At 52.6% G+C, this 24,742-nt stretch overlaps 1 protein-coding gene across 1 annotated transcript in view; it reads left to right on the forward strand.

The window, feature by feature from the left end:
• Positions 1-390: 390 nt before the first annotated feature.
• The window catches only part of MXRA5 (matrix remodeling associated 5), a 28,287-nt gene continuing 3,935 nt past the window's right edge, over positions 391-24,742 (forward strand). The window contains exons 1-6 of the mRNA XM_055565038.1: positions 391-595; positions 4,069-4,287; positions 7,225-7,354; positions 8,333-8,723; positions 10,086-15,077; positions 18,562-19,462. Coding sequence (XP_055421013.1) covers positions 549-595; positions 4,069-4,287; positions 7,225-7,354; positions 8,333-8,723; positions 10,086-15,077; positions 18,562-19,462 — 6,680 coding nt within the window. The 5' untranslated portion in view covers positions 391-548. The remainder of the gene's footprint in view (positions 596-4,068; positions 4,288-7,224; positions 7,355-8,332; positions 8,724-10,085; positions 15,078-18,561; positions 19,463-24,742) is intronic.

Consider the following 24,742-nt stretch of genomic DNA (forward strand, 5'->3'; position numbering starts at 1 on the left):
CCTGGGGGAGCGCAAGCCGTATTCCTTCTCTCTTCCCCCCCTGAAAAGAAAGACACAGTCCTCCTCCAAGTCTTGCTGGGAAGGGCGCTCCGGGCGCAGACCTCGGGGCTGTGCGCTCCCGGGTATCTCTCCGCCCCTCGGGTACCCCCCGGAGTTCCTCTCGGGGGTGAGGGGGCCCGGATACTTCCCCACCCCCCGACCCCCGCACCAGCCCCTCCAGCTTCCTCCAGCCGGCCGTGTGTGCGCGGGGCCCCAGCGGTTCGCCCCACCGGCGTGGACGAGCCGTGCCCACCCGGGCCGCGGCGCCATGCGGAGCCGAGAGGAGGGCTGAGCGCGCGGCGGCGGCGCGGCCAGGGTCCTCCGCGCCCCGTCTCCCCGGGGTGGGGCAGGGTGGGGCTGGGCCGAGGCGTGCTCTCGGGGAAGGCTCTCGGCGACGGGAATAAAAGGGCGCCGCGCTGGGAAGCCGAGCCGCCTCGCCTCGCCCCCCGGGCAGCAGGACATGGCCCCGGCCGACCCCCGGCGGTGACTCGCGCGCCCCGGCCCGGTGAATGCTCTGGGCGCACCGCTCCAGTGGGTGGCGGCTTCCGACGAACAGGTGAGGACTGAGGGCTGCCTGGGCGCCCCCGGCGGTTGCTGGGGAGGTGGGGGCGGGGGGGGGGCCGGCTCTGTCTGCAAGAGATGGAGAGAGTTGGAAAGGGGACCGGTTTTGCATTGGGGGGAGCAGGGGGCGAGGGCAAAGAAGACTTCTGGAAATGTTTCCTGGCGCTCTTTTAAGGGTACAGCTACCATCCAGAAAGGGCTTTCCTGGTGGCTCAGCTGGTAAAAGAATCTGCCCGCCATGCGGGAGATCTGGGTTCGATCCCTGGGTGGGGAAGATCCCCCTGGAGAAGGAAATGGCAACCCACTCCAGTATCCTGGCCTGGAGAATTCCATGGAATTCCGTGGGGTCGCCAAGAGTCGGACACGAATGAGCGACTAAGCACAGCACAGCACCATCCAGCACAGAAGCTGACGGAAATCATCCCGGAAGATGCACAGACTAGGTCTAAGGTCCCCTTTCCAAAGTGGCCTCTCTCTCTCCTCCATCCCTGGTTTCCTGGGGACCCCCCGACAAGACCCTCAAGTGTAACCGGCTGCGCTCCTGCGTTGGTGGTCAGGGGCAAGTCACAGTTGCGGGGCCGTGTCCCCAGTTTCTCCAGATACCTAAGACTCTGCACCCCTAACCCCCGCCCACCTCCTCCTTTTGCCCTGCAAAGTGGGGAGACGCAAAGCAACTCCCTTCCTCTGCCGGGGGACGGGGGTTTGGGTGGGTGGGGGTGGTCTCTGATCCGCGCGCAAGCTGAGGAAGTCATAGTTTGGGGGAGAGACGCCCTTTGGTGTCCGAGTCTCCGGCGTCGGAGACCCTCGGGGTAACCCGAGCCGCGCTCCGGGAAAGCTCGTTCGTGAAGTCACGGCGCAGCCTGCCCGGGCGCGCCCGGAGCGCGCGCTGGAAGCCGGCCAGGAGCGCAAGGCCGCGCGTCCGGCCCCTCCAGACTCTACCCCGCCGGGTGGACGACCGCCGACTGCCTCGCGCCCCGAGTCCAGCTTCCCGGGGTTCGCCGGGCGTGCCCGGAGATCGTGCAGACTCAGGGAGGCTTCCCCGCGAGGCCTCGGGATTGGGGTTCAAAGGGGAGCGGGGGCGCATCCCTGCGGTCTTCTGGCGGGGGTGGTGGGGGGGCCCCTGGGTAGAAAGCCGAGCGCCGGGGACCAGCTCCGCCTGCGGGCACAGGGCCTGGGCATGAGCCCGTGTGGAGGGTCAAGCGCGCGGGTGAGGGGCCTGGAGAACCGAAAAACGCTCTGCAGAAGCCGGTCGGTTCCAAGGCGGAGAGGAGGCGCTTGGGCTCGGTGTTTGCAAAGCTGCTTGCACCGTCAGCTCTTTAGGAACAGCTGAAAAACGAAACGCGTAACGGCTTCAGAAAACGTCTGTTCCCAGGTCCCCTCAAGGGCGGGAAACGCTATGCATGCATCTGGGGTGTCCCTGCAGCGCGAGAGCAAATGGAGTGTTTATGATCAGAACTCAGGGTTGGCAACCGTGGGGAACCGGCGCGTTTCTCTATCCGTGTTTCTCCACTTTCCCTGTGTTGTTACTTACTGATCCATAAACTTCATGCAAGAGTTGGCGAAAGTGTGATTTGATGAAGGCATGACTGATGCATGAAGAAATAGTCACTGACTTTCTAAAGGAGGTAGCGGCTGATGCAAGCTAATATTTTATCTGATCTTTTCCTTCCTTTTCTCTCTTTTTTCCTCTTTCCCTATTTTCCTTTCTGACCTCCCTTCTTTCCTATCGTTTGTGCTTCCTTCCCCTCTCTCTCTTTCTTTTTTTTTTTTTTTTTGGTCTTTCTGACATTTTTTTGTTTGCCTCAAGATTCTTCATCAGGCTATTCCTTGCCTCTTTCTCTCATGGCAGATTTTTCAGACGTTTCTCCAAATTTGCTCCCTGGTAAAGAATTATGTTTTTCCCTCTCAACATTTCGGTTCTTCCAAGGGAGGAAAAAAAAATTAAGGAGAGGAGACAAACCCACATACAATGGAATACATTCTGCTTTAGTGAACATCTCTATAAGTCCTTGAAGATGGTATGAGTAAAACTTTAAGGAATGCCATTAAAAGAAGGAAATACTTCTGGTCGTAATGGATTTCCTGAGGAGCTTGTTATTCAGTTATATACAGTATGTTACGGCTCGAGATAAACATCGGGGGTGGATAGATAACAGTTACTTTTATGACTTGAAACATGAATGTTTCAAGTAATGTGGGTGTTAGTCCCTCAGTCCTGTCTGACTCTCTGCAACACCATGGTCTATAGCCCACCAGGCTCATCTGTCCATGGAATTTCTCATCGCTATATATAAGCACAAATATATATATACACATTTATACAAGTATATACTTGTGTGTATATATACATTGTTGTTGAGTTGGTAAGTCATGTCCAGCTCTTTTGTGACCCCATGGACTGTAGCCCGCCAAGGCTCCTCTGTCCATGGAATTCTCCAGGCAAGAATACTGGAGTGGGTTGCCATTTTCTCCTCCAGGGGATCTTCTTGACCCAGGGATTGAACCCTGTGTCTCCTGACTTTCCTTCATTGGCAGGCAGATTCTTTACCACTGAGTCACCTGGCAAGCCCTTATAAATACATTTATACAAATACATATTTACGTATACGTATATTTGTATATTTGTGTATATATATATACATTTTTACAAATGCATACTTATGCATATAGGACTTCCCTGGTGGCTCAAACAGTAAAGAATCTGCCTGCAGTGCAGGAGATCTGGGTTTGATCCCTGAGTCAGGAAGATTCCCTGGAGAAGGAAATGGGAACCCATCCCAGTAGTCTTGGCTGGAGAATCCCATGGACAGAGGAGCCTGGCGGGCTACAGTCCATGGGGTTGCAAAGAAACGGACACGACTGACTAACCCTTTCCTTTCAGCTTTCATACTTTTATACAAATATATGTTTGTATATATACACCCATTTGTGTATTTGTCTGTATGTACAGGGCTTCCCTGGTAGCTCAGCTAATAAAGAATCCGCTGCAATGCAGGAGACCCTGGTTGGCTTCCTGGATCAAGAAAATCCCCTGGAGAAGGGATAGCCTACCCACTCCAGTCTTCTTGGGCTTCCCTGGTGGCTCAGCTGGTAAAGAACCTGCCTGCAATGCGGGAGACCTGGGTTTGATCCCTGAGTTGGGAAGATCCCCCTGGAGAAGGGAACGGCTACCCACTCCACTGGGCCTGTCAAATTCATACCCTCCCTTAAAACACAGCGACATTTCCAAGTTGTAATATCGATGTCAAGAGTGAAGGCTGTATTCTACAGTTGCATTAAACTGAGTGGCAAATGACAATTTAAAAAAAATCTTAAAGTTTGTGTTGCTCCACGCGCATGCTTTGTGTCACTCAGACGTCCCATGCTGACGCCTTGGGAAGCTTAGCGTCGTGAGGCACAGTGCAGGTAAAACCAGCTGGCAGTACGGAAGGGCTGTCTGACACCTGGCTTTGTGTGGTTCCCCGACAGGTGTGCCGGGATGGCCCACCCGGACGAGATGCCGATGACATGGGCGCGATGGCGGGCCCTCTCCATGGTGCTGATTCTGCTCTGGGGATGCCCCCACGTGGCACTGGCCTGCCCCCACCCCTGCGCCTGCTACGTCCCCAGCGAAGTCCACTGCACGTTCCGCTCCTTGGCTTCTGTGCCCGCTGGGATCTCTCCACATGTGGAAAGAATCAATCTGGGGTTTGTACCACATTCCTTCTGAGCCATCTCAGCCTCCTTGCGAGCGGGCGGGCGGGTGGGTTTCATCTTTCGTGTACGGGTGTGTGAGCACGTACGTGACGGCGAGTGTGTATTCGTGTGTGGGTCACCGTGTCTCGCATGATGTGGGCCTAATCAACAGGACATTTATAAGTCTACTAAATGTGGTCCTTTGGGGCTAGTATCTGACTTAATTCATCAGCACGAGTCCCTGTCACAAAGCTTGATTATGAGCCATCAGAGACAGCTTCGGCTCCTTGATACATTTCCATTGTTAACAATTCTTTAATACACTGCAGATGCAAAATATATGACGCATGCATAAATATACTAATAGCGTTTAAATAGATTTCAGCAGTTATTACAAAACGATAAATAGAATGAGTGAGACATCTTCGACCCTGTAAATTATCAGTATGACGCAATCGTGACTTTGACGAAATAAGAGTTCTTTCAGGTTTTGCCTATTTAAAATGTTGATGTCTTTTAAACAGTTTTTTTTTTAATGTATTTATTTATGTGGCCGCATCAGGCCTCAGTTTCAACATACAGAATCTTTAGTTGTGTGACGCCAACTCTTAGTTGAGGCAAATGGGATCTAGTTCCAGACCAGGGATTGAACCTGGGCCCCCTGCATTGGGAGGAGCATGAAGTATTAACCACTGGACCATCAGAGAGTGAAAGTGTTAGTCGCTCAGTTGTGTCCAACTCCCTGCGACCCTAAGGACTGTAGCCCACCAAGCTCCTCTGCCCCTGGGGATTCTCCAGGCAAGAATGCTGGAGTGGGTTGCCATGCCCTCCTCCAGAGGACCTTCCCAAGCTAGGGATCAAACCCCCGTCTCTTACATCTCTTGCATTGGCAGGTAGGTTCTTTTCCACCAGCACCACCTGGGACCACCAGGGAAGTCCTCTAAGCAGATATTTTAGTGCAGCATTTTGGGTAGAACTTTTATGTTTCAGTTCTCTTCTATACCCGTATATACTTTCTATACCTAAGTGTCCATTTCTGTGAATTATAGGTACTCATAAAATTTTCATACTAAGCCATCATTTGCACAATTCTAATAATATGCTAGCTACTTCCTCCCACCTATAAAACAACAAAACTATTTAGGGTTTGATGAACAGACATTTTAGTAAGACAAAGTGACCAGTAAGACAAAGTCCCCTTCGAGTATAGAGCCTCGAAAATTCTTGCCTTTACCGATTAGAAGGTCCAGTAAAAGAGTGAAGGAATGGACAGTAGGAGACTGAGATAAACACTTCGAAAATCTATAGCAACGGACCATGAAATAGCTCTCTCAAAAAAAAAAAAAAAAGCTTGGCAAATTTGACGTCTGAAAAAAAAAAAAAAAATCTAACCACAATGATGATCACTCCACAGGGAAAAGACGTTGGCTTTGCCAGAAGAGAGAATAGTAACCGTTTCCTTTTTATAATCTTTAAATCGTTTGACAATTTTAAAACCAGTTTCCTTCTCACAGTCTTCCGATTTACGCAGAAGAGGAACTAAAGCTGCTTTGAATCGGGTAGAACGGGCGCTGCGAGTTTGTAGAAAGGAAAACAGAATTGATCTGTGATCACTCTTGTTTCTTGGGCTTCCCCGGTGGCTCAGCGGTAAAGAATCTGCCTGCAGTGCAGGAAACGCAGGAGACGCAGGTTCATTCCCTGGGCCGGGAAGATCCCCTGGAGGAGGGCAGGACAACCCACTCCAGTATTCTTGCCTGAAGAGTCCCACGAGCTGAGGAGCCTGGTGGGCTATTGTCCTTAGAGTTGCAAAGAGTGGGAAAACAACTTAGTGTCTGAGCACGCAAAGACTTTGCCATTGGAAGCAAAGACAGATATCAAAATGACTCTTTTTCCTACTTCCACCAACAGTATCTTGAGATGGTCTCATGTAATATTCAGTTCAGTCGTGTCCGACTCTTTACAACCCCATGAACCGCAGCACGCCAGGCCTCCCTGTCCATCACTAACTCATGTCCATTGAGTCGGTGATGCCATCCAACCATCTCATCCTCTGTCGTCCCCTTCTCCTCCCGCCTTCAATCTTTCCCATCATCAGGGTCTTTTCCAGTGAGTCAGCTCTTTGCATCAGGTGGCCAAAGGATTGGAGTTTCAGCTTGAGCATCAGTCCTTCCAAGGAAGAAAAATAAACAAGGACTAGTTTCATGGCACCAACACATAATACTTCCATCTGGCTTAATGTGTAACTTGATTCAGCGTCCCATGTTTGTATTGTCTGATTCATGTTGATGTATGGCAGTAACCAATACAATGTAGTAAAGCAATTATCCTCCAATTGAAAATTAAAAAGAAAAATTACGTACACGTAGTAGAAGAATATCACTCATAATGTCAAAGCACTGTTTTGGATGGTGTTAGTCGCTCAGTCATGTCCAACTCTTGTGACCCCGTGGACTGTAGCCCTCCAGGCTCCTCTGTCCATGGGATTCTCCAGGCAACAATACCAGACTGTGTTGTCATTCCCTTCTCTAGGGAATCTTCCCCACCTGGGGATCAAACCTGGGTCTCCTGCGCTGACTGTGGCTTCTTTACCATCTGAGCCACCAGGGAAGTCCAGCCTCAAAGGAGATAACGAGGCTGGCATGGTGCGTAATTTTGTTGGGAAAAAAGCAAAAGAGAAAACAGCAGTGTCTACTGCAGATAGAACTCAGGGTCTGCGTTGCCTGTCAGCAGTCTGCAAAGGGTTGAAAACCCTCGGGGAATGACCGATTGTTGGCAGAGCACTCCTGATTTTCATTCCCACGCAGATGTTTTTTTAGGGTTCTCATTCAGCATTGAAAGAAAAAGAGTGGCTCTTTCCTGTTTTGAAAGAAAGAGTTGTTCTTTCCTGTTGGGACAGCCCCAACGATTTTTTTCTTTTCAGAAATGACTTTCCATTTTTTTCTTTTCTAGGTTTAATAGCATACAGGCTTTGTCGGAAACGTCGTTCGCTGGACTGACGAAGCTGGAGCTCCTCATGATCCATGGAAATGACATCCCCAGCATCCCCGACGGGGCTCTGAGAGACCTCATTTCGCTCCAGGTAAACCAGGCATGGCGGTTTCCCAGGTGGCTCAGTGGTAAAGAGTGCATGAGACACTATTTCGATCCCTGGGTCGGGAACATCCCCTGGGGGAAGAAATGGCAACCCACTCCAGTGTTCTTGCCTGGAGAATCCCATGGACAGGGGAACCTGGCAGGCTGCAGTCCATGGGGTCGCAGAGAGTAAGACAAGACTGAGTGACTAAGCGCACACACACCTTTCTGGGAGACTCTCTGGGTGGGGAACCCTAACCCTAACCCTGGGGGAGGAAATGGCAACCCACTCCAGTGTTCGTGTCTGGAGAATCCCATGGGCAGAGGAGCCTGGTGGGCTACAGTCCATGGGGTCATAGAGTCGGTCACAACTTAGCTACTAAAACCAAACAAACTGGGCATATATGACCAGCACTAACTGCAACCTCTACCGCCAGCCGTGGAGAGGGAAAACTTTAAAATGCTCCTTCACAATGAATGAAACGGCCACTTTTTCTTTTTTTTTTTTTTGCTGTATATAGGTATTGACTATTATTATAAACATGAAAAACGAGCTTCATGTCTTTCCTTCCCAGACCTTTGTTCTGCTTTCTGTTCCTGTCTGTGGTGTTTTCTTTTATTTAAATTATAAACAGGGCTTCCTTGGTTGCTCAGCTGGTAAAGAATCCACCTGCAATGCAGAAGAGCCCGGTTCAATCCCTGGGTTGGGAATGTTCCCTGGAGAAGGGATAGGCGACCCCATTCCAGTGTTCTTGGGCTTCCCTGGTGGCTCAGCTGGTAAAGAATCTGCCTGCAATGTGGGAGACGTGGGTTCGATCCCTGGGTTGGGAATGTTCCCTGGAGAAGGGAAAGGCTATCCCACGACTGAGCAACACTTTCCACTTCCGGTGCAACATTTTCCACCCCACGACAGAGCAACGTTTCCACTTCCGGTGCAACATTTTCCACTTCCGGTGCAACATTTTTCCACTTCCGGTCTTTGTAGGTTTTCAAGTTCAGCTACAATAAGCTTCGCGTCATCACGGGCGAGACCCTGCAGGGGCTGTGGAACCTGGTGAGGCTGCACATGGACCACAACCAGATCGAGTTCATCCACCCGGAAGCGTTCAGGGGCTTAACCTCCCTGAGGCTCCTCCACTTAGAGGGGAACCTGCTTCGCCAGCTGCACCCCGCCACCTTCTCCACCTTCGCCTTCCTGGACTACTTCAGGCTCTCCACCGTGAGACACCTCTACCTGGCCGAGAACGCCATCAGCACTCTCCCCGCCGGCATGCTGCAGAACATGCCGCTTCTAGAGAACCTCTACCTGCACGGCAATCCGTGGGCATGTGGCTGTGACATGACCTGGTTTCTGCAGTGGGACGCCAAATCCAAAGGTAGGAACCGAGCAGGCGGCTCAGACGGTCAGCAACCCACCTGCAGGGCGGGAGACCTGCATTCGATCCCTGGGTCAGGAAAATTCCCCTGGAGGAGGAAAGGGCAGCCCACTCCAGTCTTCTTGCCTGGAGAATCCCCATGGACAGAGGAGCCTGGTCCATGGGGTCGCAAAGAGTCGGACATGACTAAAGCGACTTGGCCTGGACAAATACAGAAAAGCCGTGAGACGTTTAGCAGGGAGAAAAATATAGTTTGATTCTCTAGACATGAGTTTGAGGAGCATTTGTACCATTTGATGGGCTTGTCAAGTAGGGCGTCGGTGTGCCTCTCATAGGATGGGTTTGGAATGGAGAAGCATAGACAGAACTCATCGGTGGCCAGCAGACGGTAATTGAAACCACCCGCGTGGGCGAGACCCTCAATGACAGGGCAGGGCAAGAAGGGAGGGGTCTTAGACCGAGTCCAGGAATAGTTCATCCATAATGAGTTGGGCAGAGAAACACTGAAAGTGTCAGCGTTGGCCAGAGAAGGACAAAATTCTGGAAGATTGAGTGTCCAGGAAGCCAAGAGTAAGAATGTGAATCCAAAAAAGAAAATACTGCCTGAAGTGAAAAATTGTTTCAAGAGAAAATGTAGTTATGAAAGGTCGATGTGACACGAGGCGTGCCAACAGTTGGTTCTGAAGTGTTAGTCACTCAGTCGTGTCTGACTCTTTGCAACCCTGTGGACTGTAGCCCGCCAGGCTCCTCTGTCCATGGGATTCTCCAGGCAAGAAGACTGGAGTGGGTTGCCATTTCCTCCTCCAGGGGATCTTCCTGACTCAGAGATCAGACCCCAGTCTCCTGCGTTGCAGGCGGATTCTTTACCATGTGAGCCACCAGGAAAGCCCCACAGTTGGTTCTAGGACCTGGAAATACATTCATGGGTTGCAGAGACTTACATGGGTTCTCCTGGACCTTCATAAAAGGAAAATTGCATCATATGTACGAAGAGAGATTCTTTGTCAACTTAAAAATGTCTTTTCCTTGCAGCATGTGGCATCTAGTTCCCTGAGCAGGGATGGAACCCAGGCCCCCTGCGTTGGGAGCACAGAGTCTTAGCCACTGGACCACCAGGGAAGTCCCTAACAATATCTTTTTAAAAAGTACTCCCTGTCAAGAACTTCCCAGACCCTGGTTAGTTATCACACATGGGGTTAAATGGATTTAAGCTCCTAGGTGACATCACGGATACCAGGTAGGTAAAGTCTTGAATCTTGGCTGAGATGCACCCAGGTGATAAAGATGCAAACACAGGCTTCATCCTCTGTCCATTCTTCGGGTCGTTGACTTAGCACATGTTTGTCTGCTGCTGTGTTTCAGGGGTCCTGAAGTGTAAGAAGGACAAAGCGTACGAAGGAGGTCAGCTCTGTTCCACGTGCTTCAGTCCCAAGAAGTGGCATGGACAGGAGCTTCAGAAGCTGCGGGACGTCCGCTGTCAGAAGCCTTTGATCGAGTCCCCGCTGAGACAGAACCGGAGCCGGAGCAGTGAGGACGATCAGGACGAAGACGAGGGTGCTGACCACCCCTTCTCCCCGGACGAGTTCCAGTTCCCCGCGTGGAACGTGTCCGTGAACATGAGCGACGAGCACGGAAACACGGTCCACCTGGTCTGCGACATCAAGAAGCCCACCGACGTGTACAGGCTGCACTTGAACCAGACAGACCCCCAGGAGATAGAGATCAACGCCACGGTCGCCTTGGACTTTGAGTGTCCCATGACGCGACAGAACTACGAGAAGCTCTGGAAGCTGATCGCCTACTACAGTGAGGTCCCCGTGAAGCTCCACCGGGAACCGGCGCTCGGCAAAGACCCCAGGCTCGGCTACCAGTACAGGCAAGATGCGGACGACGACACCACGCTGTACTACACAGGCGTCAGGGCCCACGTCCTCGCCGAGCCAGAGTGGGTCATGCAGCCGTCCATAGAGCTGCAGCTCAACCGGCGTCTGAGCTCGGCCAAACTGGTGGTGCTGTCGTATTCGTCTCGGCATGCCCTGGTTCTGTCCACCAAGGACGCGAGGCTGTCTCCGAGCAGAAGCTGGGTGATGATCGAGCCCGGCAGAGCCGTGCAGAGAGCCCAGACCGTCCTGGAGGGGAGCGCCTGCCAACTGAGCTGCAACGTGAGGGCCTCCGAGAGCCCCTCCATCTCCTGGGTGCTCCCGGACGGGTCTGTCGTGAAAGCGCCGATGGAAGACCGTGACGGCAGGTTCTCCGTCCTCACCAGCGGCTGGCTGAAGATCAGGTCGACGCAGCCGTCGGATGCTGGTCTGTACCAGTGCATCGCTCGGGTGAGGGATGAGACAGTCCGGATGCTCTACAGGGTCCTGGTACAGCCGCCGGTCATTCAGCCTCCCGACGCATATACGGTAACCGTTCAGAAGAACCCAGGGGAGCCTGTGACGCTGCCTTGCCAGGCACTGGCTGTACCAGAAGCCCAGATCAGCTGGATCCTTCCAAACAAAAGGATGCTGAATGCAATGGCCAATTCCTCACACGCCTACGTGCTGGCCGACGGCACCCTTTCCATCCCCAAGGTTCAAGGAACCGACAGCGGTTACTACAGGTGCGTGGCGGTCAACCAGCAAGGGTCGGATCATTTTACGGTGGGGGTCCAGGTAAGCAAGAAGGGGTCCCGCGGGTCTCCGAAAAGACGCGGACGCCCAGGAGGCAGGACTCTTCCTGGAGGGCGAGGCGGGATCGTGGAGGATGAAGGCGGATCCGGCACGGGCGATGAAGAGAACGCATCAAGGACGGTCCTCCACCCGCAGGACCAAGAGGTGTTAATCAGAGCGACGGACGACGCCGGCGGCGGGGGTATGAAGACCAGGAAAGGGCGCAGAAAGCTGAAACCCTGGAAGCACCCCGCCAAGGAACCGGAGACCAACGTCGCCGAAGGCCGCAGAGTCTTCGAGTCCAGGCGGAGGGTAAACGTGGCCAACAAGCAGATTAATCCAGAACGCTGGGCAGATATCTTAGCCAGAGTCCGTGGGAGAAGTCTCCCTAAGGGAACGGAAGGACCGCAGGTCATCACAGTCCCCGCACCTTCACTGATGAGGCAGGAAGTGACTTCACCTCTGCCTGCCGTCGCTCCCGGCTCATTATCGCCCGTGCAGACCACAAGCAGTTCAGAAGAATCCTCGGGAGATATGTTTGTATTTGGCGAGGAAGAGCAGGTTTCCAGCGCTGTCTCCTCCCCTAGGACCGTTCCGCTCCAACCTGCCCATGACGGAGTCGTTCGTAGCGAACCCAGAGTGACAGGCACTCGCTCGGAAGAATTTATTGACGAGGGCTCTTCTGAGAAGACCGTGGGTGCAACTCCCACTGAAGTTGACTCCAACCAGACCCCAGCCACGACACCGGCATCTGTACTTTATGAATCTTCTACTCTGCAGACCCTGGAAATGGAACACAAAGAGCCCACCGAGCAAAACGTAGCCACAGACGGCTGGTCCACCCTCCATGTTGGATCCGTGCTGGAGGCCACATCCCCTGAGGATGAATCTCCGATGGATGCCGTACCCTTGGCTGAGTCTGAGACTGTGACCTACTTTTACCCCGATCTGGGGACAAATTCACAACCAGCTGAGAAGACCGTGAAAGAACAGGCCTCCACACACTTCACGCCAACTCCCGCCTCGTGGGTTGCCGAGGCTAGGATGTCTGAGCCGCTTGAAGACCCTACCTTAGGGGACCCCAGCATCCCAGTTGAAATGCGCCTCCAGGAACAGACAGACAGCCCGCAGCTTGTGGAAACTGATTTAAGCACTCCAGGCCACCCACTGACTCCCGAGGGCATGAAGGAGACTTCTCAGACACTTCGGGAAGAGGGTACGCTAGAGATGCACCCCACAGACTCCAGAAGTGTCAAGGGAAATGGGCAAGCCACAGACCCAACCACTCCGCTTGACTCGATGCCGGAAGTGGTGAACAGCGTCACTGACTTGCAGCATCCCGGGGAGTCCACGCCTGGCGTTGTGTTTGGCAAGGACATGACCACGGCGCCAGTGACCACGCCAGCCCAAAAGGACACTTCACCGTCGGCACTGACCACTCATCCTTCTCGAAAGAGGCCCCATGGGAGGAGGCGATTCCGACCCCACAAAATCCGACACCGCCATAAACAGAGCCCGCATACGACGTTTGCCCCGACCCAAGTCCCCGAAGTGAAGACTCCTAGTCTTCAAGTGGCGAGTTCTCTGGTTCCTACGACCTGGGTTAACAGTGCCGTAGGTACCGCCGGACACTTGGACACGGAGGAGCATGCCGGATCCGTATCCAGGGGCAGCCCACACAGGAAACAGGGCAAGAAACGCAACAGACACCGATACATCACTTCCACCCTGAGCTCTGCCGCTTCTGTGTCCAAGCCCAGCTTTTCTCCAGAAGATAAGCATAGACTCTCTTTTCCCCTCAGTTCCCAAGCTGCGCTTTCCCCTACGACCGTCTCTTTCACCACTGGAGACCCACGGCAGATAACCAGCCTGGGAGCTTATAGCACAGACAGCATCAGCAAAACATATTCATCTTCTGACACATTCCAAGAGACTGTTCCAGTCACACGTGAGCCTGCGTCAGATGGACAGGAAACGAAGAACCATGGTGTCACAGACCTCAGGGACCATCAAACCGACGGTCTGGTCCCTGGAGACTCAGTCACTCATCCGGCATCACCTTCTGTGGCCGAGGTCTCCCCTGTGAGAGGATTTAAGGAGGTGTCTCTGACATCTCCCTTTCCAAAAACGACAAGCTGGGATCCCCCAGGGGCAACCCAGCTCGCAGTGGAACACACAAACCCACCTGTTACCAGTCCTTCGGAAGCTCTTACAGAATCACCCTCTGTGAGAGAGTCAGCAGATCTAGGTTTGCCCTCTGAGTTTTCGCCTTCAGCGGCGGTCTCTACGCTGTTTCAACCCCAACGGGCGGCTCCTTCGACGACTCTCCCCGTCCTAAAAGCAGAGTCATCCTCGAGTCGGGCGGAAACCACCGTCCGTGATCAGGGAGGCCGTGAAACCGCTCACGCTACTATCCGTTCTGAAATCGGACCCCAGAGTCACGTGTCCACTCCCGCCCCGGTGGAGGAGCCAGAATCGCCATTCCCACCCACAACTCTGTTGTCTTCCACAGAGACCACTGCAGAGCCCACACCGCCTCTTCCTTCAGGGACATCCCCAGTCTGGAAAGCTTCCAAACACCATGTCACCTTCCATTACGTGGGGACCCCAGAAACCAAAGCGCCTTCTGTGAATAACGAAGTAACTCAACATTTATCGAAGGCACACCACTTATCCACGCCCTCTTCCAAGCAGGACAGATTTACCTTGACTCCAGAGGAGGCATTAAGAAAGGAAGTGTTTGATGGTACAATGAAAAACGTACTTCCCCATGTTCCAGACGGTCGAGACGAGGCTGGGAGGGCCCCGGTTTTCCACCAACCAGCCAGAGTTCCCGCCACACCAATCCCGCCGAGAGGAACCATGAGACCCCCGCACACGGTCACACAAAGCCCCTTCAGATACTCGGTCACCTTCCAGCCCCCTCATCACCTGACCCGCAAACCGGGAGTCACTGCGTACCCGTCGAGGGTTTGGCCAGAGGGCAGGCACGCCACGACTCCGAGATCACCCAGTTATCCAACGACTCCCGTGGTGGTTTTGTGGCCTGGTTCCAAACCTAGCATTCCTGGTACGGCGACCGGCCAAGGAGCTGACCGATTCCAGGGCAACTCCAGATCGTTTGCAAATAACCACCTGCCCGATCTAAGAAGAGACCCCGTGGGCAAGCTTCCGAATTCAAGAGCGCCTCCTCTTCCCGGTGGAAGATTCCCTTTCTTTATCAACAGGACCCTATCTTTCCCCCAGTTGGGAGGTACTCCAAAACCTCAGGGACCCAGCTCTCCAGCCCCAGCGTTGAGAGACAGAAAGGTCAACGTAGGTCCCTACACTCGGATCCACTCTCAGAGCATCTTCCACATGGACCTGGGGCCCCCAGCGCCTCCCATCTTGCACCCCCCCAGGACCACAGCATCCCCGTCCATGAACGTACGGAACATCCCCCTGGGCTCCTCCACCCGGAGCTCCGTCCCCTTCGTGACGTCTTCCACCCCGCCCTCCAGAAGCTTCCATCACGGCAGCACAAAGCTCTTCTCTGCCGGAGGGCCGCCTGCGTCCAAATTCTGGACGCTCGGGGAAAAGCCGCAGATCATCACCAAATCCCCGCAGTCCGTGACCGTCACCGCGGAGACAGACGTCACGTTCCCCTGTGAGGCCACGGGGAAGCCCAAGCCCTTCGTGACTTGGACCAAGCTGTCCACAGGTAGGGCGTTTACACATCAGGCGTTCCAAGTGGGGCTGGTAGGTGGAGAAGGGGGAGTTCCTTGAGTGTAAGAAGTCCATGTAGAAGTAGATACTGTCAGAAGAGGACAACGGGTAGGTGTGATGGGAAACGACTCCAGATAATCTATCCATAGGTGTATCCCTTTACAGAGACGGGGGAGTGAGAAATGAACAAGGGCGTGAGGTTTGTTTTTTTTTTAAAGCAGCAGTGGAAACACGTAGCATTCCTAACCAGGACTTAGGGCTTCCCAGGGGTGCTCGGAAGTAAAGAATCTGCCTGCCAGTGCGGGAGACGCGGGTTCCATCCGTAAGTCGGGAAGATCCCCTGGAGAAGGGCATGGCAACCCACTCCAGTATTCTTGCCTGGAGAAGCCCACAGACAGAGGAGGCTGGCGGGCTACAGTCCACAAGATCGCAAAGCATCAGATGTGACTTACCGACTAAATGACAACAAATTGATGCTTAGAAATGTTCCACAAGGGAACCTCTTGCCTTATCCCCCTGAGGTTCGGTACAGAAGTCATCCGCAAACCACGCGGGGGTTGCAGCAAGGGAGGGGAGTGAGGGGAAGTCCCCTGCATCCTCCCACTGGCTTGGAAGGTTGCTGGAGTTTGGTCTCAGCTCGGCGGGCGTTGGTTTTCTTTGAACCTAGAGCTGTGACTTCAATGAGTCAGCTCCATCTGCCATCACTGAGCACCCTACATGGGGTGGCTGGAGCAGCCAACTTATTTTCTGACCGTTTGGGAGGTTGGGAGTCCAAGATCCTGGTTACAGCAGAGCTAATTCCTCCTGAATCGTCTTGGGCGTATCAGCAGCTGTCTTCTCACGTGATCATCCGTCTGTGTGTCTAATGTTCCCATCTCCTCTTTTTATCAGAACCCTGGCCCTATGGGATTAGGACACACCCTCATAGACCTCATTTTCTACCTTCATCCCCTCTTTAAAGACCATCTCCAAGCACAGCCACATTCTGAGCTTCTAGGGGTGGGGGTGGGGGTCCCAACTCCAACATAGGAATTGATGGTGGAAGGACAAAATTCAGCCCAAATAACAAGGGTCCATACGACGGTCTCTACTTGGCAGGCCGGGGTGCTGCAAAGACCGCTTTGCTTCCTCCAAAACGACCATCTTCTTGGATGTCCAAACAGATTCTAGGTGACACGAGGAACTAAATGTGATGATCGCCCCTCTAGGTCATTGCAGAGCACCAAGCTGAGCTCCTTGTGTTGTTTAGAAGCTTCCCAGTTGCTGTATGTATTTTACACGTGGAGGGTATATATGTCAGTGTTCCTCTCTCGGTTCATCCCACTCCACAAATCTGCGTCTCTATTTCGGCCCTGCAGTCTCCGTGAACATACCTCCCTTTTTCTCTTTGTCTTTCCGTCTCTCTCAAGCACAGCTGTGTCCTTCAGGCTTGGATTCTGTTCAGAAGGTTGGGGTTGTTGTTTTTTTTTCCTCCATCTGCCATGTGGATAACCCAGGAAGTGACCGATGCTGTTACACTCGAGACAGCTGTACATTCTCTGCTGATCTCACGCACGTTGCATGTTTTCCAGTCGTGAGAAGAGGCGCTGGACGCAGGCAGATTACTGACATCTTTGAAGGCTCCACGCCGGACGCCAAACGCTTCCCTAATGATTTAATGAGGAATTTGCTGGAGGAAGCCAGCGGGGGACACCGCGGGGTTTTTCATTCTGAAAGGACTCTGCCTCGGATGGAAGGCGTGTCCCTCCACTGAAGAGACCCCATTTGCATTTATTCTTAGCGTCCTCTGTACCTTGTTCCATTGTAGAGTATCCTTGGACCACACCCCCTCCCGAGACCATCATGTATCTTCCTCTACCTGACTGGGATTCTGCTTCTTAGCACCAGCTTTTCCTTTGGAGAAGGGCACAGCAACCCACTCCAGTATTCTTGCCTGGAGAATCCCCATGGACAGAGGAGCCTGGTGGGATACAGTCCAGGGGGGACACAAAGAGTTGGACACGACTGAGCGACTAACACTTTTCCTAGTTAGCTCCAGTTTTTTTTTTTTTAATTGGAATATAATTGCTTTACATAATGCTGTGTTGGTTTCTGCTGTACAACAACATGAATCAGCTAAAGGTATCCATATATCCGCTCCCTCTTGAGCCTCCCTCCCAGGCCCCATCCCCCTGTCTAGGTCATCAGAGAGCCCGGAGCTGAGCTCCCTGGGCTATACCCCAGCTTCCCTCTGTCTGTTTCACACACGGTCGTGTGTCTATCCCAGTGCTGCTTTCCCGACTCACGCTACCTTCTCCTTCCCCCACTGTGTCCACCTGTCCCTCCTCTACGTCTGCACCTGTATTCCTGCCCTGCAGACAGGTTCATCAGGACCGTCTTTCCAGATTCCATATGTAGGCGTGAATAGTACAATATCTGATTTTCTCCTTCTGACCTCCTTCACTGTGTACGACAGACTCTAGGTTCCTCCGCATCACTATGACAGACTCAGCTTTGTTCCTTTTCATGGCTGAGTAATATTCCATTGTGTGTGTACCACATCTTATTGCTCCATTCCTCTGTGGATGGACACTTAGGTTGCTGCTGTGTCATGGCTCTTGTGAACACCGGAGTGCATGTGTAAGGGCTTCCCTGGTGGCTCGGTTGTGCAATGCAGGAGACCCCAGTTCGATTCCTGGGTCGGGAAGATCCCCTGGAGAAGGGATAGGCTACCCACTCCAGTATTGTTGGGCTTCCCTGGTGGCTCAGCTGGTAAAGAATCCACCTGCAGTGTGGGAGACCTGGGTTCAATCCCTGGGGTTGGGAAGATCCCCTGGAGAGGGGAAAGGCTACCCACTCCAGTGTTCTGGCCTGGACAATTCTTTGGACTTTATAGTCCACGGGGTCCCAAAGAGTCAGACACCACTGAGTGACTTTCACTTTCCCTGGGTGGGGAAGATCCCCTGGTGAAGGGCCTGGCAACCTAACTCCAGTATTCTTGCCTGCAGAATCCCACGGACAGAGGAGCCTGGCGGGCTACAGTCCACGGGGTCACAGAGAGTCGGACACGACTGAAGCGACTTAGCACACACACACACACGAGAAGATTAGAGCAAGTCCTGGGGATTTGTGGCCTTTTGCTTTTTTTGCTGTTTGGACATAAAGAGGAGAATCAGATTAAAGGGTTTCCCTGATGGCTCAGTGGGAATGAACACACCTGCCACTGCAGGAGACTCAGGTTCAATCCCTACATCTGGAAAATCCCCCAGAGGAAGGAAATGGCAACCTTCTCCAGTGTTCCTGCCTGGAAGAATCCCACGCACCAAGGAACCTGGCGGGCTACAGTCCAGTGGGGGGGGGGGGGTCGCAAAGGGTTGGAAACGACTTAGCGCCTGAGCAGCTGCAACACACAGATCCATTAACTAATAATCTTTATTCCATCCTTGTGGAAAGGGCTTGGTGTGCATCGCACCTGATGGCAGGTGTCTTTTGAATTCCAGGTGCTCTGATGACCCCCAACACCAGACTGCAGCGATTTGAGGTCCTGAAGAACGGCACGTTCGTCATCCGGAGCGTCCAGGTGCAGGACCGTGGGCAGTACATGTGTACGGCCAAAAACCTGCACGGGGCCGACCGCATGGTGGTCCTCCTGGCGGTCACGGCGCAGCAGCCCCAGATCCTGGCCTCCCACTACAAGGATGTCACCGTCTACCTGGGCGACACCATCTCCATGGAGTGTCTGGCCAAGGGGACCCCGGCACCGCAGATCTCCTGGGTCTTCCCCGACGGGCGCGTGTGGCAGACCGTGTCCCTCGTGGAGGGCAGGGTCACGCTGCACGAGAACCGGACGCTGAGCATCAAGGAGGCGTCGTTCCAAGACAGGGGCGTCTACAAGTGCGTGGCGAGCAACGCGGCGGGCGCCGACAGCCTGGCCATCCGCCTGCACGTGGCGGCCCTGCCCCCGGTCATCCACCAGGAGAAGGCGGAGAACATCTCGCTGCCGCCCGGCCTCAGCATCCACATCCACTGCACGGCCCGCGCCGCGCCCCTGCCCAGCGTGCGCTGGGTGCTCCGCGACGGCACCCAGATCCGCCCCTCGCAGTTCGTCCACGGCAACCTCTTCGTCTTCCCCAACGGGACCCTGTACATCCGCAACTTAGCGCCCCAGGACAGCGGGCGCTACGAGTGCGTGGCCGCCAACCTGGTGGGCTCGGCGCGCCGGACCGTGCAGCTCACGGTGCAGCGTGCGGCGGCCAATGCGCGCATCACCGGCACCTCCCCGCAGAGGACCGACGTCCGCTACGGGGGCACCCTCCGCCTGGACTGCAGCGCCTCCGGGGACCCCTGGCCGCGCATCGTCTGGAGGCTGCCATCCAAGCGGATGATCGACGCGCTTTTCAGGTACGTATGTATGGGGGCGCTCCAGACTCGCCGTCATTCCCCCGGCACCTCCACGAGCTCCCGGGGACACCTCCGCGTGCCTCTGCGGGCACTTACCTGCACCCCCCTTGGAGTTTTCTTCTTGGGGCACCTCCCTCCGTCTCCCGTTGAAATTTTGTTGTTCAGTTGCTCAGTCGTGTCCGACTCTTTGCAACCCCATGGACCACAGCACTCCAGGCCTCCCTGTCCATCACCAACTCCCGGAGTTTACTCAAACTCATGTCCATCGAGTCGGTGATGCCATCCAACCATCTCATCCTCTGTCGTCCCCTTCTCCTCCCGCCTTCAGTCTTTCCCAGCATCAGGGTCTTTTCCAATGATTGGGATCTAGGGAGACACCTTTTTGTGGGGTTGGTACAGACAAGGGAATGAATGGGCTTCCCTGGTAGCTCAATTGGTGAAAAATCCACCTGCAATACAGGAGAGACCCTGATTCAATTCCCGGGTGGGGAAGATCCACTGGAGAAGGGATAGGCTACCCACTCCAGTATTCTTGTACTTCTCTGGTGGCTCAGATGGTAAAGAATCCATCTGCAATGCAGGGGACCTGGGTTCGATCCCCTAGGTCGGGCAGATCCCCTAGAAGGGCTTGACAACCCAGTTCAGCGTTCTTGCCTGGAGAATCCCACAGACAGAAGAGCCTGGCGGGTTTCAGTCCATGGGGTTGCAGAGTCGGACACAATTGAGCGACTAAACAGCAACAACAAAGGAATAGATAAAAACCGTTTGCCTTCTTTTTCTATAATCAAATTTCAACAAAGTGCATGGAAGCTCCAGATGTTATGTTAAAATGTATCTGCAGCAGAAGGAAAGGAGGGGAAAAGGAAAATTGAAAGGCCTGGTGACAGCACAAAGGTCACACGTTTGGAATTCTTAAAGTTCATTTCAGCTACAAGGAAATGCACCTTGCCTTGTTGCCCTGTCTTCGAGCCCCAGATGTATGAATCTCGAGCAACAGGTCTCAACCAAGGGGGATTTTGTCCCCAGGGGACTCTGGGCAATTTTGGGAGACATTTTTGGTTGATGTGACTTAAGGAGTGGGGGAGCGGGGCCCCCGGCACGTGGTGGGTGGAGACCAGGGCTGCTGCTCCACACCCCGTGGTACCCAGGATGCCCCACATCAGAGCCGCCCAGGCCAGGCGGCAGCAGCGCTGCGGCTGAGAGACCCTCAGCCGGCACCAGAGACTTTCTAATTGTCTGTCTATCCATCCACCCATGCGTACATACATCTATCCATCCATCCATCCATCCATCCATCCATCCATCCATCTGCCCATCCATCCATCTACCCATCCATCCATACATACACACATCTATCCATCTATCCATACATACATAAATCCATCTATCCATCCAGCCATCCATCCATGCATACATACATCTATCCATCTATCCATCCATCCATCCATCCATCTATTCACCCATCCATCCATCTACCCATCCATCCATCCATACATACATCTATCCATACATATGTACATCTGTCCATCCAACCATACATACATCTATCCATCCATCTACCCATCCATCCATACATACATCTATCCATCTATCCATACATACATAAATCCATCTATCCATCCATCCACCCATCCATCCATACATACATACATCTATCTATCCATACATACATACATACATACATATATCCATCTGTCTATCCATACATATGTACATCTATCCATCCATACATACATACATCTATCCATACATATATCCATACGTACATACATCTATCTCTCCATCCATCCATCCATCCATCTCTCCATCCATCTATCTATCCACCCATCCATCCATCCACACATACATCTATCTATCCATCCATTCATCCATCCATCCATCATCCATGCATCCATCCACCCATCCATCATCCATACATACATACATACATCTATCAATCTATGCATACATACATACATCTATCAATCTATGCATACATACATACACACATCTATCCATCCATCCATCATCCATCCCTCCATCCATCCATCTCTCCACCCATCCATCCATCCATCTACCCATCCATCCATCCATACATACATCGATCTATCCATCCATCCATACATACATATATCCATCTGTCTAGCCATCCATCCATACATCTATCCATACATATGTACATCTATCCATCCATCCATACATACATACATACATCTATACATCCATCCATCATCCATCCCTCCATCCATCCATCTCTCCACCCACCCATCCATCCCATCTACCCATTCATCCATACATACATACATCTGTCTATCCATCCATCTTCTGTTTATCCATCCATCCATCCATCCATCCATCTACCCATCCATCCATCCATACATACGTCTATGTATTCATACATTCATGTATCTATCCATCTACCCATACATACATATATCCATCCATCCATCCATATGTGTGTCTGTCCATCCATCCATCCATATGTCTGTCTACCCATCCATCTATCCATCCATCCATCTCTCTATCTATAGCTGTGGTTCTCAACCAGGAATGACAAGGCCCTCAGGGGACATCTGACAATATCCAGAGACATTTCTGGTTGTCACAACTTGGCGGGGGGTGCTCCTGGACCCATTGACTGGAGACCAGGGCTGCTCCTCCACACCCCACAGTGCAGAGGATGCCCCACATCAGAGAGTGGGGAGAAACCCAGGCTGAGAAACCCTGACCTAGCTTAAGTGGCTGTCTAATTATCTATTCATCCATCCCTCTATCCATCCAACCATGCATACATCTATCTATTTGTCCATCAATGCATACATACATACATATATGTATCCATCCATCCATGCATCTATCTATCCATACATACATGCATACCTGCATACATCTATCCATCCGTCTATCCATCCATCCATCCATCCATCCATCATCCATCCCTCCATCTACCCATCCATCCATTCATCCATCCGTCTATTTATCCATCCATCCATCTATCCATCTGTCAATCTACCCATCCATCAATCTATCTACCCATCCATCCATCTATCCATTCATCCATCCATCATCCATCCCTCCATCCATCCATCTATTCATCCATGCATCCTTGCATACATGCTACTGTTTAATTAGTATAGATCAGGAGAGCTGCCCCAAACCCCACCGTGGACAGTCATCCAGCCCCTGATGGTAGTGCTGAAGCTGCAAAATCCTGGGCTGCTGCTGCTGCTGCTAAGTCCCTTCAGTTGTGTCCAACTCTGTGTGACCCCATAGACGGCAGCCCACCAGGCTCCCCAGTCCCTGGGATTCTGTAGGCAAGAACACTGGAGTGGGTTGCCATTTCCTTCTCCAATGCAGGAAAGTGAAAAGTGAAAGTGAAGTCGCTCAGTCGTGTCCGACCTTAGCTACCCTATAGACTGCAGCCTTCCAAGCTCCTCCGTCCATGGGATTTTCCAGGCAAGAGTACTGGAGTGGGGTGCCATGGCCTTCTCGAAATCCTGGGCTGGTTCCTCCCAAAGCCACCGTCTCTTTATTCAGTGTTTCAAGCTGCAGAGGAGAGAGACTGGTTGGCAGCAGGGAGGCAAAGCCACACCCATGACACCATGTTGAAACCCCCCACTTCCCCAGCTCTTCAGCCTCCAGAGCCAGGCAGCTCGGTGTGGGTTCCTCTCTGGGGACACGACCAAAAAAAACAGCGTCCAGGGTTCTGCACAGCCACCCAGTCTCCTTCCAGTGCAGGAAAAGATTGCTGTCGCATCCTCCCAGCCTGTGTATTTTAACTTCAGGTGGTTGGGTGGTACCTCGTGAACTTTTGCACAGTCGATCCGGAATACCGCGTACCCAGTTTTCCCCAGAATATCTTCCAGCTGGGCCGGTGTCCTGCCACGCAGAGGCCTGTTTTCCATTGACGTTGGCAAGGCTGAGGCAAGTGTTGAACGGACGCTGAGATGAAGGATGGTCATTCCAGCGTCGACGGGGGCCGTCCTACAGCTTCTGGCTGTAAACCATAAACGGCGGTCTCTGTAGCTTCGTTATTCCTAGCTTCTGGCTAATTACATTGTCAGAAAAAAAGTGTCATTAAACAGCCCATGGGAGTTTTATAAAAGAGCGGGCTCTCTGCCCTGCCTACATGCTGGGATTGTATAAAAAACAGAGCTGTTGGACTTTGGCGTCTTGAAGCCAAGTCTCCTGTGCGGTGGAGCCAGGCGCCTTTTTCAGGCTTGCCCTGGTGAGTCTGATTGTGACCAAGGCTAGGATTTGCTGCCATAGGTACTTCTAAATGTTTTTCAGACGTGTGCTACTGTATACGTTTCCGGAGTCTGACCCCAAGACACATTAAAACATCTTTGTCTTCTCCCCTGCCATCCAGTGACCGACGAATTCACGTAGACTTGACTCTCTTTCTCATGGCCAGCAAAACAGTGTTTTTGGTCCTTGTCAATAGGTGCTTATAGCTCAGTTGGTAACGAATCTCTCTGCAGTGCAGGAAGACCTGGCTTCGATTCCTGAGTCGGGAAGATCCCCTGGAGAAGGGGCATGGCAACCCGCTCCAGTCTTGCCTGAGGAATCCCAAGGACAGAGGAGCCTGGCGGGGCTACAGTCCATGGGGTGGCAAAGAGTCAGACACGACTTAGGGACTAAACCAGCACAATAGGTACTTTGATGAACAATAATCAGGTGACTCAGTGGTTAAGAATCTGCCTGCCAATGCAGGAGATGAGGGTTCGATCCCTGGGTCAGGAGGATCCCCTGGAGAGGGAAATGGCAACCCGCTCCAGTATTCTTGCCTGGAGAATCCCATGGAGAGAGGGGCCTGGCGGGCTACCGTCCATGGTGTCTCTAAGGAGTCAGCCATGACTTAACAGCAGCAGCAATGATGTTATCAGGTTGAATTCCATCACAGGCATTTTTTTTTTAATTAACCATTCCATACATGCTATGAGATGATGCAGTGTACAGGAAATATTTAGGGATGAATGTTCAAGTTCCCCCTACAGAAGCCAGAATGGTCATTTATAAGTAATTGAGATGTTGGACACTTTTAAAGTCCAGCAGCATGAGAACTGTCAAGGGTAGAAATCGTCCATAAAGTGCTTTCTTTAGGAAAAATTTCACCTCTTCCTAAGGTTAATGCACATTCATTCTGTCTGTTACTGTAGCATTTGATCTGATTTTATCATTACCCTAAGCACCGCACTGGCCAGCATGCAAATATTTGATCCACACATACACCCCCACACTAACAGGCTTGATGTCATAGGCTGCATTTCACATCTTTGAATCCGTGGCCAGGCCAGCCAG

Source organism: Bubalus kerabau, chromosome X (assembly GCF_029407905.1).
Source record: "Bubalus kerabau isolate K-KA32 ecotype Philippines breed swamp buffalo chromosome X, PCC_UOA_SB_1v2, whole genome shotgun sequence".
Taxonomy (NCBI): domain Eukaryota; kingdom Metazoa; phylum Chordata; class Mammalia; order Artiodactyla; family Bovidae; genus Bubalus; species Bubalus kerabau.